A 21,185-nucleotide genomic window follows, 5' to 3' on the forward strand; every position below is an offset into this window, starting at 1 on the left:
TTCATTTGTCAAGATCAATTTACATTTTTCTATCTACGTGTTTGTAAAACTAAAAGTAAAAAAAATTACCCGAAATCTTCACCTATGTTGTTACTCTGGAAAAATAGATGCCCCTTACAGTTACAAATGGTACTCTTAATTTCCCTAAAAATGTTTCTTTAGATGTGTGTTACTTGTGTACACCTGAGATGAATGGAGAAGTGTGTTACTTGTGTACACCTAAGCTGAATGGAGTAGTGTGTTATTTGTGTACACCTGAGATGAAATGAGAAGTGTGCTCCTTTTGTACAGCTAAGATGAACGGAGAAGTCGTTACTTGCATACACTTGAGATGAATGGAGAAGTGTGACACTTGTGTACAACTAAGATAAATGGAGAAGTGTTCAAGTTGTATACTAAGATGAACGGGCAAGTGGTACTTGTATATACATGAGATGAATGGAGAAGTGTGTCAGTTGTGTACATTTAAGACAAATTGAGAAGTGTGTTAATTGAGTACACACAAGATGAATGGAAAAATGTGTTACTTATAAACATCTAAGATGAAGAAGAAGTGTCAGTTGTGTACACTTAAGATGAAGGAGAAGTGTGTTACTTGTGTACACCTAAGATGAATGGAGAAGTGTGTTACTTGTGTTGTGCACACCTAAGATGAATGGAGAAGTGTGTTACTCGTGTTGTGCACACCTAAGATGAATGGAGAAGTGTGTTACTTGTGTTGTGCACACCTAAGATGAATGGAGAAGTGTGTTACTTGTGTTGTGCACACCTAAGATGAATGGAGAAGTGTGTTACTTGTGGTGTGTACACCTAAGATGAAATGGAGAAGTGTGTCACTTGTGTTGTGTACACCTAAGATGAATGGAGAAGTGTTTCACAAGTCTTGCCTCTCACGGACCTGTACCATCCCGTTTTACCTCACCATTGCAAAGGAAAACTGATGTTTACCTTGTGCCGTACTTGTGCCGAAATGTGTAAACAAGACTGACCTTGTCAGCACACCCCGGAAGAACGCGCCTTGAAGGGAACGTGGGTCATCGTGATTTTTTTTAAAGCTCTGGTCTTGGGATACCAATTATTAGAAGTGTACGAAATTTACCACCTTCCCAAGACAGAACAGTACCACATGGGCGACGAGACCCAGAAAGGCATTTTCGCAGGCTACGTGGATGCCTTTCTGAAACTGAAACAAGAAGCCAGCGGCCGTCCTTCCTGATGTCACACCCCCGAAGACCATACGAAATTCACAGAGAAATACTGGAAGCAAGAAGGCATCACTTTAGATAAGGTGGAGAAAAACGAAGTAAGGCGATCGTTTGCCAGAGTGATGTTAAATTGCTTGTGGGGCAAAATGGCACAACGGCCGTGTTTACCCAAGACAGAATATTTGACAGAACCTTCCCGTTACTTTCAGATGATTCACGACAAAACCAGATACATGAACACGTGGACGTCGTTCGTGAGGACGTGATCTTAGTCAGTTACGAAGAAGAACTGGACTTTGTATACGCTGTGACCTTAGCGATTCAGTACCACATCATGGGAACTTTGCTATGACTAGTTCAGCAGGACATCATGGGAGCTTTGCTTTGACCACTACTACCACTACACCTACCATGGAAAGAGATGCTGTGCGAGTCGAACCTGACGGATACGAAAGCGAGTCCACTCGTTAGAGAACACCGTATCAATTTACTGGTTTTCATTGCCAGTGTAATCCTACACGCGACACCATGCAGCTACCACCCTACGTATGTCATGCAACCCTAAGAAAACTCCTGCGGATTTCACAGTATCCTCATCGAAATGAGTATGTGAAAGACGAATATTCGTTCCCTGTGAGTTTGCCTGGATACTGCAACTTTGAAAGTAGATTCCAAACCTAACAAGGAAAACGGGCCTAACTATCTGGGAGGACCTACCACCGAAGAAGTAGAGCCGGATTTATCTACTTGGGCGAACTGGATAAAGTCAAGTGCTTCAGTTGCGGTGTATCACTAAACAAATGGGAACAGAAAGATTCAGCTTACCTGGAACATACTCGATGGTCTCCAAACTGTCACTACCTACATATAAAGGGATCCTAGTTATTGAAGTGGCATACCATGTCGCTTAAGAAACCAGCTTGTCTTAGGAATCAAACGTTGGACAACACCTAGACAAGTATTTAAACCCCATTAAAAATCATATTCATCGATTGTCAAACAAATTGCAAGAGAAGATCTACAAGGAAGTTTGGCAAGGACTTGCCAGAACAAAATCTCAATTGGTGACTGAGGAACTTTTGTGTCGAGAAATTCACAAGAGGAAAGTGACAAGAGTCAACAAACTCGTCAGATTTCTCTTGATCAAGTCTGCAAACATTGGGACGTGTTGTCCGTCCTGTCCAAAGCCCATTCACTCATGCGAAAACAACTCATTCAAACAGGCTCCAAAGACGTCGTCGATGCCGTAAGTGAATGTTGCTTGAATGTCTTGAAAGGCACTATACCGTTGTCTCATCATCAGAAAAAGTGCTTAGCCAAGCATCAACACGTTCTTCGTCAAATGGTCTAGAAGCAAAATACTCATCGGTCAAAAGAAAAAGATGCTAGTACAACGTGAAGGAATTTTGCCCATGTTGTTAGGACCCTTGCTGAAAGCACTATTGGGAACAATGATGGGAGGTCTCATGGTAGCAAGATAAAAAAACAACCAAGAGATAAAAGGGACCTCTGGAGTTAAAAGATCTCAGACGTGACCATTGAAATTTGATGTAAGTCAGAAAACTGACTTTCAAACGATGGATGGAATTCGATTGTTGGCAAGAACAACGGACCCCTCATTTAGCTCCTAATCCTCATTTGACCGAGATGTCCCAGTTACAACACAAATTGCAGTCATTGATGGATCGCAACGATTTGACCGAAACGGAAAAATCGCTAAAGTATAGTCAGCTATTGCAACGACTGAAACTCTTTCTCCAGAAAGCTTTAGACGAAACAGCTCTGCCAACTCTGAAAGATGTTAAGACCCAGATGAAAAGTCCATAACCACGACCACCACCATCCCCACCCCAGCGGTCAAGAGAGACTCAGCGCCACGAATGCCAGAGGACGAAGAGGCACAAAAAGTCTTTCAAACACCGTCAGCAGCTCCCCCTCCTAGTAAGATTGCAGAGTCCTTGTTGACCCCTTCCCCCTCTCCCCAACGAGAAGAAATTAAAGCTTGGGTTAAAAGATGATGTCCACTCCTCCTTCGACAGAAGTGAAAACGAAAGAAGTGAAACTAGAAGTGAAAAAAGAAAAGAAGACTAAAACCATCCCATTACCACCACTACCACTACCACCGCCACCACTACCCTCGACTTGGACTCCCGTGGCACGTCGGACACGTAAAGCCATTTCCAAACTACTATCTCGCCCCATCCAAAGTAGCATCAGCGACGAGTAGGTGACTTGTTAAAAAATGGAGAAGGTGTTAGCCAGCATTTACTACGATCCATCCCATCCTGCATGTTACAAGGTTTAGAAATTGTATCGTGCTGCCAAAACCCGACTGAAAAGTCTCCGTTTATCGCAAGTGCAACGATGGTTACAAGAACAAGCCACGTAGACCTTACACAAACCCATTCGACGAAAATTTTCTATAAGTCGCACCTGTGTGGAAGGCATAGATCATCAAAGGGAGGCCGATTTAACCAAGTTCTCTCATTTGGCCACCTACAGTCGTGGCTATAAATATTTGTTTTGTGTCATCGACGTCTTTTCCAAATTTGCCTGTGTCGTACCATTGATTTTCAAATCGAGCAGTGAGTTAGTGCGTGCCTTAAAACTGGTGTTGAAACAAAAGTGGTCGTCAGCCTCTTCGATGGCATGCCGAAGAAGGCATCGAATTTCTGAACTAAGTTTTCTAGAAAGAATTAAAGAAACGTGACATTCATTTTTTTACCACCGAGAATCCCGAAACCAAAGCCAACATCATGGAACGTTTTCAACGCACCTTGAAAAAACACATGTGGGAATATTTTACGCATCAACATACTCTCAAGTACATCGACATCTTATCTCACCTGCTCCAAGTGTACAACCAATCTTACCATCGAATCATCGAATATGCTCCCCCCCCCCCCACACCCCCCAAGTGACTCCCGACAACGAAGTGACCGCTTTTTAGCATATGTTTGTTACGTCCCCGACGGTGGCTGTCCCCAAGAAAGGTAGAGTGTTTACAGCATGAAATTGGGCGCGCATTGGCAAAAGCAAACACACTTTCGACGAAGGTTACTTACCCAACTGGACCATCGAATTGTTTTGTGTCATTGGACGAGTGCGTGTTACTTGTCCGAGTTACAACACATGACCAAAAAAGAAGACGAAAGTGTACGACATCGAAAGCATTCTCGAAAGAAGAACCCGAAAAGAGGGAAAACGCCGTGTCAAAGAAGTCAAACTACGTTGGAAAGGATATCCTCGCAGTTTTTATTCTTGGATAGACGCTTCGCAAGTCATCGACTATAAACCGAAGTGACCATCATGCCCTTCCACACAACCTCACCTATCGCTACCACTACAGTGATCACTCCTTCACCCAGTTCTTCTCTGCAAGATCTACAAAAGCAACCCTTGTGGGTGTGGTGTGGAGAAAGTGTGCCTAAAACGAAAATCTTTTTCTGCCAAATCATTGTGGTGTATTGTGTTATCGGTGCGGCCATTGCCAATTTGAGTTTGCGATCAATTGTGGACCTTTTTACTAAGCAGTTACATCGGTTACCTTATCCCCAATCCTTCTCTGGAATACTCCTCAAACGAAAACAACGGGAACCTTGCGTCCAACGTCAGTCACGTTATAACAGTCACCACTCCAACCACAGCCATCCTCTAATAGACATTCCTCTCACTTCGAGTGACCCCTTGGACAGAAGAACTCTGGAAGTATGAACAACATCGACAACCAATTTTACTTGACGCTACCCAGTGATAGTTCTTGGAGTTGTTTCCCAATAACACTTTGTGCTGTTTCACGTCCAAATTACCTCAGGCCATGCAATTGGACCACGAAGCACATTGGGAAGTGGCTTTGGTGGAAATAATTCATCCTTCACAAATCCAAAACATCACTGAAAAGCAAAACACTTTTGATGTCGAAATCATGAACGAAGAATTGCAACAAGTCATGAATGAAATCGGTTTTTCAGGTATCAAAAATCTATCAAACAATCCATCATTCACCATCTACACGTTGAAAATTGCGTCAGGCTATTATTTTAGCGGTCAACATTTTTGACAAAATTGCTTCCATGTTCGAGGACGCGTTTGGCAAAGCCCTGTTCAGAGCCCCAAAAGTGTCACCCTCGAGTATTGATATTTCATTCACCAAAGGGAGAGGCACGGTGAAACATTTTCGAAAACAATTGTCTAACGAGTTGTAAGTCATGTATCCAGTGTACCGAGGAGTCTCTTAGGATATACGTTGAAATAAGCCTTTCGTTTGGTGTCCTCCGTGTTGAAACCGATGGTGACACGAGGATTGCACACCTTGAAAGATGCCGCGTTGACGCACGGAAAAGCATTTTTCAAAAATGTCATCATCGACAAACAAAACACCAAAGAAGCTTTCTTGATACCAGGCACACATGTCTTGCTGAAAACGGCTAAAGACATTTTGGGACGGCGAGAAACTCCTATAAATGCCCTGGACGCTGACGAGCCAGGCATTCCTGCTTCCTTGGCGCCACAGCAAGGACAAGGCAGATAGAGATGACGAAAACACCCCTTCACATAAGCAAAGACTAATAAAATAAGAACCGTCCGACACTTAGACGTTTTTGATTATTAAAAAGATATCACAGAAAGAAAATGATGCACCGAGAGTCTTGCACCTGTTCAAGTCGGAACTGGATCTGTTTGCCATGCCATCCACTATGATGACGATGCAAGAATCCCAATGGGTCGAATTTCATCCCGTTTCCTCTGTCAATGACTCAGGATCAGCTCCCATCAAATTTCAAATCGAGGACAGCCCGATGATTACATCGATCTGAATAGCAGTTACTTGTACTTGAAAGTGAAAGCTTTAGACCTTGACAATTCGGATCTAGACGGCGATGAAGTACTAGCTTCTGTCAACAATTTCATGCATTCCTTGTTCAGCTCAATGGATTTGTACTTGAAAAATAAACTCATCAGCAGTAGAATGGATACTTACCCTTATTGAGCGTACCTGGAGCATCTCTTGACGCACGGAACAGACACCAAGAACACTCATCTCGATGACTGCATGGTATGGAAAACAGACACACGGGGAAAGTTTAACATCCTAGATGATAGCAATGCAGGATTTAAAGACCATAAAGAGAAAATTACTTCCAGCCGTAGTTTACAACTGATGGATCGTTTGCATTTGGACATGTGGTTTCATGAGAAGTATTTGCTCAACGGTGTGGATGTCGGCATGAGACTGACTCGCTGCAGTAACGCTTTCCACTTTATGGCTAATGCTGCTGATTCTAATTGTAAAACCATTATTCAAGAAGCCATACTCTACGTACGACGCGTGGAAGTGTCACCTAAAGTGTGAAACGACATCAGTCATACTTTGACCAGTACGACCACCAAGTATCCTATACGACGCGTATAATTGAAAACCTTCATCATTCCAGCTGACCAGTGATCGATGATCGAAGATCATCTGTTCCAATGACAGTTACCCAGTTTAATCATTGGTATCGTCGATAATTCAGCCTTCAGCGGAGCCTACGAGGAAAATTCCTTTCGAATTTCAGCACTTCGACGTGTCAAAATCGAAGTCAGTCTCGATGGGAAGAGCCTGTGTACCAGACTCTTCGAACCTAACTTTGAGCAGAAAACTTACTTGAGATCGTACTTGTCCCCTGCACGAAGCAACCGGACAGTTAGGGACCAACACCAGTCACGGCACTTCGTACGACGACTATGCAGGAGGTTACGCGTTGTGGGATTTTGATTTCACTCCACCAGACCAAGGCAGTGACAAGGAACATTTCCACCCTATAAAATATGGCCAGATTCGTGTGGAATTAGTTTAAAGGAAAGCTGAAGGACATAGTGAACGTCATCCTGTTTGCTGAATTTGATAATACGATATAAATCAACAGTTTGAGAGAAGTCATTCTAGATTATTAGAAGCTATGGAAGACTGTAATACCTGTTTGAATAGTGGAGAATCTATGGAAATGGAATGGGAGGATACCCTGGAAGCAGAACCACAAGACAAAGACATAAAGGACATAGTGACGAGGTCCAGGTGGTCAGAACAATTACAACATTTAGTCTCCTGTTTTGCCAAACACCTGGCAAAGAAAATTACGGAATTGATCAAGAAAAATTGATATGGATGTCAAAATGGTCATCCCAGTCAAATTCAACACGATAAATGTATGATGCTGAGTCAAGCAGAAAACTTGGACAAGTATCTGGACGAAGCTTGGGGTCTCATCTCGGAAAAAGCCGTGCTGCATCAGTGGTATAAAGACTTGCGTGATCATTCCTCTCCTCCAGTGATGGCTCTAGAGATCGATCACATCGAAGCTCTCTTGGCTCAGAGTGCGGAGACGAAGCAAAGAAACGGTTACTTGTCAGAGATTTCGAATTGAAGTGATGACTCATCATTACCTGTGGGAAAAACAGAAAAACAAAACAACACAAAAATGGAGACCAGTGAACTTTACTACCTTTTGAACCACAGTTCGTACACTGCTTCTTGGAATCCTGTCGTGTGTGCTAAAGATGAACTGCCTCGTCGCAAACCTCAAGACCATCAAGCTAATGTCATCAATACGGACGACAGTCATCTCCTTGGAACCCACTGGATAGCCGTTTACTTTCCCAGTAATGGTTGTGTGGAGTATTTTGATTCGTATGGATTGCCACCTTTGGAAGACGATATCATCGACTTTATGAGAAGAAATGCCCAGACGACACGATTCAATAATGCGAAATTACAAGGGACAGATTCCATGGTGTGCGGACAATATTTTGTGTATTTCCTTCATCAACGCAGTCTTGGATATTCTTTAGAACATTATTGACTGGGCATTTCTTCTCATAAAGTCAGTGATGTCGTCTTCCAAAGGCGGTAATCCATACGAATCAAAAGACTCTTCAGAGAGGAAATCAAGAAAGAGAAAGATGAATGGATGGAGAAGTATGGACTTCAAAAGCAGAGAGAACAGCAGCTACGTGTAATGACGCAACAAAGATTCAAAAAACAAAATTGAAAGACAATGTACTTGCATACATACCGGACATGTATGTAAAGAATGATGGCTATTCTAGTAGTGTTTCATGAACTTCTGAAAACTATCGTTGATGACTGTTCAAAAGCTGCTGAAATGGAGGTGTGTGTAACAACAGCTGCAACAATGAATAACATGGAACTTTTCTAAGATCTTCTAAAATGTAGTGGTTGATTTACATGAAGATCTGAATAAGTGTCAGTTCCAAAGTTTTTGCTGAACCTTTCTCAGATATTATACGGAAGGCTCTATATCGATAATGAAACCTTCGAAAACGTAAACTGCTGCTTTGTCGATAATACAGTCCAATTATTACGATAGGACTGACAGTCAGCAATAGCAGTCTAGCAATGAGGGCTATCATTGTCTGTCGGTGAAGCTCTCCTGCCTTCCTCCACCACTTCTAGAGCTTCCTTTGATAGCACTGGCATATCTCTCATTCACCATCCTAATCGCAAAATTGATACAAGGCTACAAGTGGTACACTTATCAAGAGTGCCATTGTTAAATTCAAGTTCTTCCCCTACAAAGTCATAAAACAATTTTCAACTAACTGCAAACCCAAAGGCTGGAGTACCCATTCCAACGATAAAAACTCTCACACTTCCAACCGACTTAGAAAAATAGCGTTAAACCCCACAACAACAACAACAACAACCAACCGACTTAAGATGACACGCGATGCATTGAGGGATAAAACATGTGACATCCCAAACAGTTTCGTCACTTTAAATAGAGAACAAAACGTAAATAAAGAACAAAGCGTACCTAAGTCACGTTTTCCTTGTTTAATGAGTCTGTCCAGTGACATCACACCGTTCGCCTGATTTTAATATAATGAAGACAAACTTTTAAATTTGAATCAAGAGCAGCCAATTTTATATTAGTACTTGGAAAAGACTCTCACACACGTTCCTCCAGTTGAATAGTGGAACACTTAATAAGGCTGCTTCCTTCATTGTACGAAGAAGACAACGTGATTGATACAATGGTGAGCTGTACATTGAGATGGCCACGAGGAGTCTAATAAGTGGCTGATTGGTAGGTAGCGAATGGGTAGAACTCCTGACGAAGGCTTATGTTACCACCTACGATGGAGCTGAGTAATTTTTCATCGTTTCCCATTTTGAAATAAAGTACGCTATGCCCATTAAGAATCTGCAGTTTCGTTGTTCTTACCCCTTTTGACGGCTTGTAATGATTACTGGATACAGATGATGACAGTAATGACTACTGGATACTGATGATGACAGTTTTGCAACTTATTCAGAAGGGTTAAGATGCGTATAGATGCATTAGCTGTTGCACTGGTATCAAACACTTGTTATCCATACACTTGTGAAAAGTATCAGGGAAGGACATTTTGAACGTGTACGCTTTAACATATGTTTATCCATGGATTTGTGCACTTGATTACGTTCATTGTGGAGAGTGGTTGCCGGTGTTTGTTCAAACTTTAAGACAGTTGAAAGGAAGACAATATATTAAGGAATTCTGTATTTTTGGTGTTTGATTTGGGAAGATACCAGTATAAGTACATCATGTATCACTGGTTATATTTTAGGTTTGCAGAACGGCGCTGATGGTATTTGTTTATCCATTGGTAATATGACCGATTGCTTTATCTGTATTATGTTACACAGATTTATGCTACCGACATCACTAGAATTTGATATTAGTACATGGAAAAGACAGACTTAGGCCTTTAAAATAGTTTCCATGCAAACGTGTCACTTAATTGAGCACTATTTTTTGTTGCTAGTTATTAAATCTTAACTAAAAATCCATAAAAAATATTTTCAAGCAACCCCAGTTAATATACACGATGCATACAAGGCTTCAGTCTATATTGTTCATGCATTGAAACGAAAAACTTCAACTTTATAATTACTTATTTAAGAGATCAACTTTAAAATGAATATGAATGTTTTGGATAAACGTTTGCAACACCCCACCCGCCGTGTTTGTTCTGGTAGATGTTGATTAAATGTTTTTACCTATTTATATTGACAATAATGTAATATTGTCATTCCTGGCAGTTAAATTTATTTATAGACATAGGTTTTGCTATGTTCTTTGGAAGTCCTATGGCCAAACTACATGGATTAATGACCACGCAATAGGAAACAAATCTTCAAGTACAACGTAAAGTGCCAGGAGAATTCTACTTTTATATTTTGTCAAATTTACCATGATAGTGATCTAGCGCTTAAACTACGTAACGACAAAGAGCAAAACCAACAAGTGTTTTATAATTTAAATATAAATTTATTTTCCTAAAATTCGAAGTGAAAGAATTAAAAATAAATTACAGTATGGTGAGAATTCTTAAAATCCTAAATGTTCTATTAATTTTAATAGACCTTAATAATCCGAGTACTTTCCAAAGGTATTCCGAATGATAACTGTAATGTTCTGATGTACCATCAATACCCAAGAATTATATTGATGTATCCAACTTTTTCTTTACTATGAATTCACCGTAAATCCAATTTAGCTATATATATAAATGTCCTTTAATGTTTCACAGTAATTCAAATAAAATTATTAATTCGGATAATCTTTAAATGTTTCACAGTAAATCCGTACGACTATTGATATATCGAAATTTCGTTGAGTAATGTTTTGCACACCAATGCGAATTTCAACAACGATTATATTAGGTAAATGAATCATGTTTTCCAACACCTTTGAAACCAATAATAACTTTAAGAATAACTGACTCCGCGTTCCAGTCTTTTTATATATCAAGCTAACGACGCAATAGCTAAACAATTCAAAACGAGCTTTTGAAATGAATTATTTAATATTTCGAAATCACTCGTTTGCCGTAAACAACAACTGTTCCAAATCTAACCAATCAATAACTAGGTCAGGATTCTTTGTCGAAAAACCCATGACCTCCATTCGCGAGAACACATATCCTTTTCGGATCACATAGTATTTTCTTACACTTTTTAGTGTGACTAAACCTTGAAACTTTTTAATGAAACATTTTACTACGTATTGTCTATGACTCACAGTACAAACAACGTTCATGGGATTTTTAGTATTAAATATATGGCATTAAGTGAACGACTCTTACAAAATTAACACTATGAAAATCATATGCATAATATAGATATGCATAACACTATGGAAATATTATATACATAACACTATGAAAATAATATTCAAAAAATATACATAACACTGAAAATAATGTACATAATATAGATATACATAACACGATGAAAATGATGTACATAAAATAGATATATATAACACTATGAAAATGATGTACATAATATAGATGTACATAACAGCATATTTTGGTGCAATACGGCAATTGCACTGATGCTTTGTGTTTATTAAGAATAATCATCTAAGTAACCTGCTGATTGAAAGCTTTACAGCGATTTGTAAATATTGTATAATAACCCTCTTATCGTGCTGATAAATCACCTTTATACAACATACCTATTGATAGTGCTGATAGCTCACCTTTATAGAACATACCTATTGATAGTGCTGATAGATCACCTTTATAGAACATACCTATTGATAGATCACCTTTGTAGAACATACCTATTGATAGTGCTGATAGATCACCTTTGTAGAACATACCTATTGATGGTGCTGATAGATTATCTGTTAAGTAAATCTCATACTGATAGTGCTAATGGATCATCTTTAAATAACACCCGTAATGAAAGTGTTGATAGACCATCTTTATTTAAACACGACGATTCTCCCTAGGCTAATCAGTTTTATTAGAACAGATGTTTGAGAAGTTTCTTTCTTTGCAATGTATGCCCAATTATTGTTTCTTCACCCCTATAAGTTATCTTGGTGTGGTTATCCCAAACGTATTTGTGTGGTCTATCATGAACGTTTGTCTCCTTTGAATTTATAGATAGAAATCGTTCGTCTCCTTTGAATTTATATATATAAATCGTTTGTCTCCCATGAATTTATAGATAGAAATCGTTTGTCTCCTTTGAATTTATAGATAGAAATCGTTTTATCATAAGGAGTAATATAATCTTATTTTCTGTGTTTGGTTTTTTAACATTATTTTAACGGCATTTGAAGAACAATTTTGGCTTTATCTTGCCGTGGAAATCTGAACTAAACGCCTTTTTCAAGGATATTTTTTTCTGACATTTTTATAATTGTATGTATTAAGATATTTCATTTTGTCAATATGCTATCTGAGTTGGTACATGACCTTTATTTTTGTCACTTTGAATCTTTGTTGTGTTTCAAGATCTGTTATTATCCTGAATTATATTAACCCAGATGTAATCTCTGATGAAGAAGAAATAGTCATTTAGTCAGTCATCTACGCATAACACACACACACACACACACACACACACACACACACACACACACACACACATATATATATATATATATATATATATATATATATATATATATATATATATATATATATATATATATATATATATATATATATATATGGTTAAAAAAAATGCAAAAGCTATATTCCCACTTTTAGGTGAATGCCGCTTTGATGTGTACCCACACTCTAGCATCATTTCCAACAATGTGAAATACGAAATACGGAAATCCCTGAACGAATGTCTTGACATCTGTCTCAAAAGCACGGAATTTGTGTGCCATTCATTTGAGTACAACCCTACACAGAGATATTGCCAGTTTAACTCGGGGAACAGATGGGACCTATACAACTATTATTTCGCACAAGATCATGAATGGGTTTATTATCACAGAACGTGTTATACAGGTAGGTCAGAACTTTAGTGGTATATTGTTATACAACATATGCATTTGTAAGAGTAGAAGAAACGGTAGTAGTGGTGTCAGTAGCAGTGGAATTAAAAACAGTAGTAATAGTGATGGTGGTTGTAGTGGTATTATTCATAGTAGTAGTAGTTGTTGTTATTGTAGTAGTAATAGTAGTAGTAGTAGAAGTGGATGTTCTTATATTAGTTCACGTAAGTTGTTTTTGTTGTTGTTTGAATTTTAGGTGGCCTTTAAGTGAAAGTAGCCTGGTTCACGCTCGTTTCTTCTGTCAGATGGAATCATCTTACGCAGTCTTAAATCAAAAGACCCGTCTCAAGGAATCATGATTTTGGAATATGTCTGGTGTTTCAGTCTGTCTTCAAGTCTTGCATTCAGAGAAAACGACTAAGTACCATCTCGGTTTCTGTTCTCAAGATTTTGATTGTTTTTAATTTTGACTAATACCTGTAATATCAAAACAGCAAAGATTACCTGAACACATCTGTGAAATATAAATGGAATTTAAATGCATCCACTGAGCCTAGTATTTTCTCTGTAGTTGATATTTAATGTTTTTACATAATCTCGAGATTGCTCATAAAAGGCTTCTTATATTTTTTGAGCAATGCATTGTGTTCATTAATTACTATTCTATTCTAACAATGGAATATTGTCCGCAACCACCATCACCACCTTTAAATATATAATTGTATAGTTTGCTGGTATGATCTTCAAGTCGTTTTCGTTCGACCTGTCTGTAAGAATTTAATCATATTTATGAAGAAGAAGAAAATTCAAAATGAAAAATCAGTGGGAAATAAATTGTTTTGTTTATATTGAATTATTCCATATTCGATTCATTATTAGGGGAGATGGATTTTGTTCAAACCGTAAAGCTTATATTTGCACAGGACTGACCTAAATTGTGCTTAATTGGTGCCGGTGATGTGAAGTGAGAATACGTGTAAATTTGATTACATGACAGTATTGAACTCATCGTGTCGGACAATGAATGACTGTCAATAAATATTTGCTAAGGCATCGAAAGCGATTTGACTTACTCTGTAGAGACATCAAATACCAGCTTGCCGCAGACTGATATTTTACAAGTTGATTTCACCTCCAGCTCCATCTTTGCTAGCCGAGGTTCAGATGTGTTAACCCTATCTACGCCTTGGCAGATCGTTAAGATATTTCGGTGCTTCGGGTCTGCGAATTTCAATTGATGCGGCGGTAAATCATCGCATCCAATCAAAATCAAGTTGTTCAAATTTGAACACTGTTCCTATAAGATCGAGACAAGTGAAGCACAAAACTAGAATGGAATCTTAAATAAGCAATTTTCCACTTTTGTGCAAATATATCGTTTCCCTCAAATAAATAGGTAATTGTTTTCTCTGGCATATAGTCGTACTTTCGATGTTAAACTTACGAAGTGTCCTTTTGAAGTCAGTTGTCACCACCATTTTCAGCCAACGTACAACGCACACTGTTACACGCTATTGGTTAGTTGGCATTACATACTAAGGGAGACAACTCATGAAATCCAATAGATGTCACTTGAACAGAGTTCTGAAATATCTTATCGATCCGCGAAGGTGAGGATTGGGTGACACATCGAAATCTGGCAAGCGAAGATGTTTCAGCCCTTCGACTGGCATCATTGTCTCATGGGGATGCTGTTCAAAAGCCCTGATTTTGAAAGTGAAGGACAGAGCTGGCATTGGATTGACTGAATCGCCATATTCCACCTATCTTATCATCGTTTGTTGAAGATTCCAGTGACATACCCCACTACTCTTATCTCGGCTCTGATGATTTGTCAGCTACAGTCTGTCATATATATTTATGAATTTTTCATCCAATCAAAACTGATATTGCTCACCATGACTACTTGCTCTCAAATAAAATTGTAAGAAAATATCTATTGTGTATCCTTTGTTCATGGCCGTAAAATACGTGCTTATTGAGTAACATATTTCTTGTATTTGCAGGTATTGTTGTTGAAGAAGCGATATCTTCAATCTCTAGTAAGTAGTGTATTCCAAGTACAAGGAAATACCGGATTGAGTAACACCCACCCCAAACACACACACACACACGCGCGCGCGCGCGCGCACACGCACGCATAACTAACTTGTATTATTCATCAATGATTCTTTTTTACATTCTGGTAGAGGTCTGCTTACATTGAGGTCCAGTTATTTTCGGTTACAATATCGGTAAACCTTCTATGGAGAAAATACCATCTGAGTGTGATCACAATTGGTAATGCATATAACTAGAATTCATACGGATTTTCAGATTTAAACATGCTTCCGTCAACGTCACATCAGTGGTTATCGTAAAGTATATTTTTATTTTTATAATACATTTCTTGTATTTACAGGTACTGTTGTTGAGGAACCGATGACATCTTCAGTCTCTCGTAAGTACTGTATTCCAAGTACAAGGAAATATTCGCACGAGTAACACACTCCATCCCCCCCAAACAACAACCGACTTGTATTATTTATCAATGAGTATTGTTTACCTTCAGGTAGTAGTCTGCTTGATTAGTATCAAGGCAAGAGTATTGACAAGTATTGGCTATCTGCCCAAAGTGGTGGGTAACATTGACAATGACAAGTGTTGGTAATCTGGCCTTTGTGGTGGATAATATCCACACTGACAAGTGTTGGTGATCTGCCCCAAGTGGAGGTTGGCACTGACAACTTAAAGTGTTGGAAATGTGACTGTAGTGGAAGGTAACTTAGACACTGAAACTGCATCAGCAACTTTATGAATTTATGTGTGTAAAATAATTTCTAAATGGGGAATGAACATTTTAGGAAGACGATTGTATATACAATGTGTTCATGTACTTAAAACAGTCGAAAAATGATAATACAGTTAATCCTTACTCTGAATTTCGAAATACACATTCAACATGCTGATTTAATTTTGCCCCCATTTGTTTATCTCGATTTCTTTGGAAAGAGTATCCAACAAATCCCATTCTTCATATAATAATAACAATATACATGTGGCTGGATACAGTTATAGAAAAACACGAGAATATAACTAATATGTTTTTTTTCTCATTGGGGGTAGGGTGGGTGGTGTTTGAGTAATGAGAATGTGGTACACCTATAATGTCAATTACCAGATTCAGAATGCCATATTTTTTTTCAGCTACCCCCATTATGCTTTACTCGTCCATCAGTAGTTCCATATTTTTGAAAACAAGCTGCTACGAAGTTTGGGTGACAGAGACGCACATAATATCCAGTTCTGCCATGGAACCTATCCCATCATCCTCTTTACCGGAACAGGATCCAGTCGAGGAGTTACATTTGATGACAGAGGCGCTCAAAAAGCGAAAGAAGACCTTGACAAAAATAAGCGTTCCCGATAAACGACAGTCTGCCACTTGTGTGGGGTTAATTGCTATTGTTTTCATGTGCATAGCGCTTGGATCTATTATTGTGTTTGATTTATTAACGTTTTGCCAATCACTAACGTCGAAAACGAAACAATCTGCCAAGAAGAGCCCTTTTCGATGGTCTGGTCATTTGGAAGTTGCTTCAAAGATGCAGAATGTCGAACTAGTTCCTACAATAAATGATAATAAACAAGAAAACAAAATGAATATCGAAATTATTACAAAGACGGGTGGCCTTGATGATCCACGTACTCAATTTTATGGGAACGGCACCACATCAAGAATGTGGAGAAGAAAATACTGGGAGATGAGTGATCAAGTTAACCTTGGTGATGATTTACTTTTCTCTTTCTCTAGTGTTGCAATTTCTAAAGAAGAAAATTCGGACTCGACTAGCAGTTCATACTCGAATGTGTGTGACATCCTTAATATTTCGGGTGATCATCGGCAGAATCATATACTGACAGCAGAAGTAACCGATGTCGAGGTTCAAAGAAAAACTTCGACGTGCAATTCTTTACACCCAGAAAAATGTTTTGAAGAGCTAGGCACCGAGGAAGTTGTCATGTATAATTCATCAGATAATAGTGTATTCCAAGACAGTAATAATTTCATATCTACTGACTTATGTAATGAGGTTCAGGAACTGATACTTAATGGAGACCAAACACAACGACCAATCATCTCAGTTGAGACAGCATTAGTGTCACCATTCATAAGTGAAATTGCAAAGACCGATGACGAAAGGAACAGCCCGTGATTCATAAGAGCCATATTAGTTAATCTTTATTCACTCAGTCCAGATATCGCAGTTTGAAACTGAAACAGATTTCAGATAATATTGAATATATTTTACTATGGATTGATAAACTTGGCGTCGAAAATATTCGTGATGGAAATTTAATTTGCATATGTCTTGCTTTAGGAACAATTGTACATATTTTTTTTGTAATTTTAGACTAACTCATTTATCTGATCCAGTATTTGGAAAATTATACGTACTTATTTATGGCAATATTTTCACTCTTCTAGTCATAGACCAGAAGTGCTTACGGGATGCTCCTTCTTCCGTCCGTTAACACAAGTTTGTTCTTGCTACTTCTCTTAAACTACTTGTAGAATTGCCATGTTCACTTGGCCATAAATGAATGTGTTGCCACTCGGACATTCAATAACAATCATCTTGAAGATCTAGTTATCGCTATTCCTCCTATTTACCGCTATTCCACATCTCAATACGGGTTTTTCATTTTCTATGGTCCTAAATTAAAATGTTGTTTTTGACCTCCAATATGTCCCCTACAGCAAACATCTTTCATCGCTACTCGTCCTGAACGGATAATCATAGTGAATTGGGGTCCTCGCCGGAAGATATATTCTCAGGTCTGATTAGTCCTAAATAAAAATGATTATGCTTAAACATTCAATATGGCCGCCACTGTTGCCATCTTGAAAATATATTACTTATGAATGAACGGTCTTATCAACATGGAGGTTTAACTCAAAGATTTCTTATGGCGTCTAATTGATCCTAAATGAAATTGGTGCCCATCAGAGAGCACGTCTTGAAAATCATGTTATCTCTATTCTCGTGAATTAATGATCATATCAGCATTGGGTATTCATAAGACGAATTCTTATAATGCCTAGTTGGTCGTAAATGAAAACGGTGCCAATCTTGCTTCCAATATGGCCACCATAATGGCCATCTGGAGAATCTTCTTATCGATACTTCTCCAAGATCGATGGTCATATCAACATTGTGGTTTCACCAGAAGACTTCTTATGATGTCTAGTTGTGCCTCAATGGAATTGGTGTGGATCTGATATCCAGCATGTCTATTGTATAAGCCATCTTGAAATTCTTGATATTGTTACTATCAACATGGGGTGTTCACCGGGAAAAGATTTATAATGTCTTGTTGATAATACATTGAAATAGTGCTGATCTTACATCCAATATGGCCACCATGGTGGCCATAATGAAACTTTTATTATTGCTACTCCTCTTAAGCGGAAAGTCATTTAGACGTGGGGTTTTCATCAGAAGAGTTCTGATGGAGTCGCGTTGGTCAAATAAATGAAAATGATGCAGATTCAACAACTATATGGCTATCATGGTGGCCATTTTGAAAATATTATCTCAACTGTTCTCAAATGGATGTTATATCAGGATGAGATTTGACCAATAGGCTTCTTATGATACATAGCTGGTCCTGCATGAAAATGGTGCCATTTGTACATCCATTATGGCTGTCATGACGATTGTCTTGAATGGATCGTCATACTGACAAAGGGTTTTCACGAAAAGACTTCTTATGACGTCTACTTGGTCCTCAATAAAATTCGTGCCAATCTGACTTCCAGTATGCCCACCACAACAGCTCATTTTGAAAATCTTGTTATTGCTGAGAAATGTCAAAGATGTTTTCAACACTCAGCAGTTAAAAAAAAAATGGTCTTAAGAGTTCCTGAATTTTTTTCTCCCAGTATAGTGTCAACCCCTTCGAGGGAAAATTGTTTTTTTTTCTGTTTCAGCCTTTGTTTAGATTTATTCAGCTATAACTGCCAAGTACACAAATAATTTTGACCCAAGATGCATCTCTACAGTAAATAAAAAAGTGCAGTTGACACTTGATCTCGTGGTCAACGTGCCTGGTGTGTAAAACTCGGTACGTGAGCACATTTTAATCCAATGAATACCTCTGACACATAATTTCTCCCTTTATTGTGGTATTTGCTGGAATCCAAGCTAAATGGGTACTGGCCAGTAAAATCGGTCTCCTGATTAGTTAATCAGTGGTGTCATTCGCACAACATTGACATTATTCGTAGCTGGTTTTAAAAGCTTCCCATGAACTAAAGCGATTGTTTTGATGATTTACATCGTCTTGGTCGTGAAAGGAATACGGAGATTCCATACTTTCATTAGGATGGAAGAAGATAGTTAACTGCATGTTTCTCAAAGTGGTTACTTCCCTTCGGAAAGATAGTACCTGTGCGATAATGCTGTCAATTTTGGTGGTGGAATGCCAGCTGGAGAAAATACTACGCTATGAAAACTGCATCGCATTCAGCTTATAATACATTTCTGCCACTCGTTTCTCTACAATGGATTTGGTGCAGGATGTGAAGATTTAGCCATATAAGAAGGAAGAAAAAGCCGGATTTGTGTACTTGCTAAGGTGGGGCACATGGCTACTTAGGTTACAAAGTTGGACGCGGCAGACGTCACAATATACCGATAACGTCACAATGAAGCGCGTCTGAGCCGCCATACATTGGTGATTCATCTCTCGTTTCTAAATGGATTTCAATCTAAAATAACGGATTAAAGTTAAGTTTAGTTTGAACATACTTCATTTCATATATTTATTACAGGAGATTATACAATGTATAATACAGAATGTAAAAGATTAGAAAGAAAGCAAGCCATTGGTTTATATTGTTACTCTCCAATGACCCTAATTTAGGACAGGAAGAAGACAAACCAGATAATAATAGCATTGCTGCATATGGGGATACCCTGAACGAACAACAGAACGAATCAAGCACTGGAGACGACAGTATAACACATTTGAAACAGACATATAAAACTTCAAGCAGTGTCTCGACGAACCCGGACGAAATAAAAAACAGAAGCTGTGACTGATAATGAGTATAAGTGTAGTTTTGACTGTAAAGCAATAGACAAGTCAAAAACAAAATTTAAAAATATGACAAGGTGTAACATTTACATGTCTTGGTACCATGATACATGTGTCGGTATTAGCAGAACAGACCCAATATGATTCTGGCTCTGTACTCTGTAGAAAAATGCCTAAAGACCTTAGAACGATTCAGGCTTCGGTAAATGAAATGCATGCTTGTACAACGATCATTTTAAACCAAATAAAAATTCTGTCAAACAGAATGGAATCAAAATTTGCAAACATAAACAACCAAATATCCAGCACCACAAAACGCATGGCTGTGTACGACAAATCAACCTCACTACAACTTGAAGAAATCAAACAGCAAACACTAGATGCCAAACTTGAAACAAATAAGAAGACAGCTTTATTGTTGAAAAAAAAAAACACAAAATGTAATCGAATTGACAAAAACTAATACGAAATACCCAAAGTCAGGTAATGAAACGGCCAACAGCTAGACCTACAGGAGTCAACCAAGAACTGACAAACCAACACAAGCTAATGAAAGATACGAACACCCAGCAGCAGGGAAGTCGTACAGACCAGGTGGCTCAGATAAATTTAACCCTCCCACCAAACATTTCTCCGTAGAAACCTCAGAAAGCAGAAATAACGCCTCCTACGCAAATTAATCCGCAAAATTTCAACCCAAAGTGCATTTTCAGACATAAAAAAAAAGCAGCATTTTTTGGGGGGGGTGTTGTAAAATTTATTTGTGATTGCAAATTCCGACTGCGGATACTAATTTTATTTCACAATAAAACAATATAGTTGAAAATAAGATGAGTCGAAAAGTTAGCACAGTTGGAGAACCTCAATCTGCTAGATTAGCGCGAGATCAATTAGCGGCATTAAAGAAGTTTATTCCGACAAAACAATTATTTAAGAAAAATGTTCGTGGTTACGAAGATATGCAACATGGAATTTCCGAAACTTCGGCAAAATGGTTGAAGCCAGTGACCGGAACAATTGAACAGGTTGTATATGGCGACGAAAAAGATCCAGATACCAGGAAACGCGGAATCTTTCCTATGTTGAAAGGTATTGAGGAGCAATC

At 38.4% G+C, this 21,185-nt stretch overlaps 2 protein-coding genes across 4 annotated transcripts in view; both read left to right on the forward strand.

Annotated features, from left to right (window-relative positions):
• The window catches only part of LOC149795297 (snaclec jerdonibitin subunit beta-like), an 86,397-nt gene extending 71,286 nt beyond the window's left edge, over positions 1-15,111 (forward strand). For all 3 annotated transcript variants that reach the window (XM_089965028.1, XM_089965027.1, XM_089965026.1), the window contains 2 exons: positions 12,762-13,010; positions 15,004-15,111. In XM_089965028.1, coding sequence (XP_089821154.1) covers positions 12,762-13,010; positions 15,004-15,047 — 293 coding nt within the window. In that variant the 3' untranslated portion in view covers positions 15,048-15,111. The remainder of the gene's footprint in view (positions 1-12,761; positions 13,011-15,003) is intronic.
• A 207-nt stretch (positions 15,112-15,318) lies between these two features.
• LOC149795299 (uncharacterized) lies at positions 15,319-19,064 on the forward strand. Its single transcript, XM_089965025.1, has 2 exons — positions 15,319-15,437; positions 16,184-19,064. The coding sequence occupies exons 1-2, from the start codon at positions 15,419-15,421 to the stop codon at positions 17,191-17,193; spliced, it is 1,029 nt and encodes a 342-aa protein (XP_089821151.1). The 5' UTR covers positions 15,319-15,418; the 3' UTR covers positions 17,194-19,064.
• The last annotated feature ends 2,121 nt before the right edge of the window (positions 19,065-21,185 follow it).

The sequence above is a fragment of the Sinohyriopsis cumingii genome, chromosome 7 (genome assembly GCF_028554795.1).
Source record: "Sinohyriopsis cumingii isolate HCF-2022 chromosome 7, ASM2855479v2, whole genome shotgun sequence".
NCBI lineage: Eukaryota > Metazoa > Mollusca > Bivalvia > Unionida > Unionidae > Sinohyriopsis > Sinohyriopsis cumingii.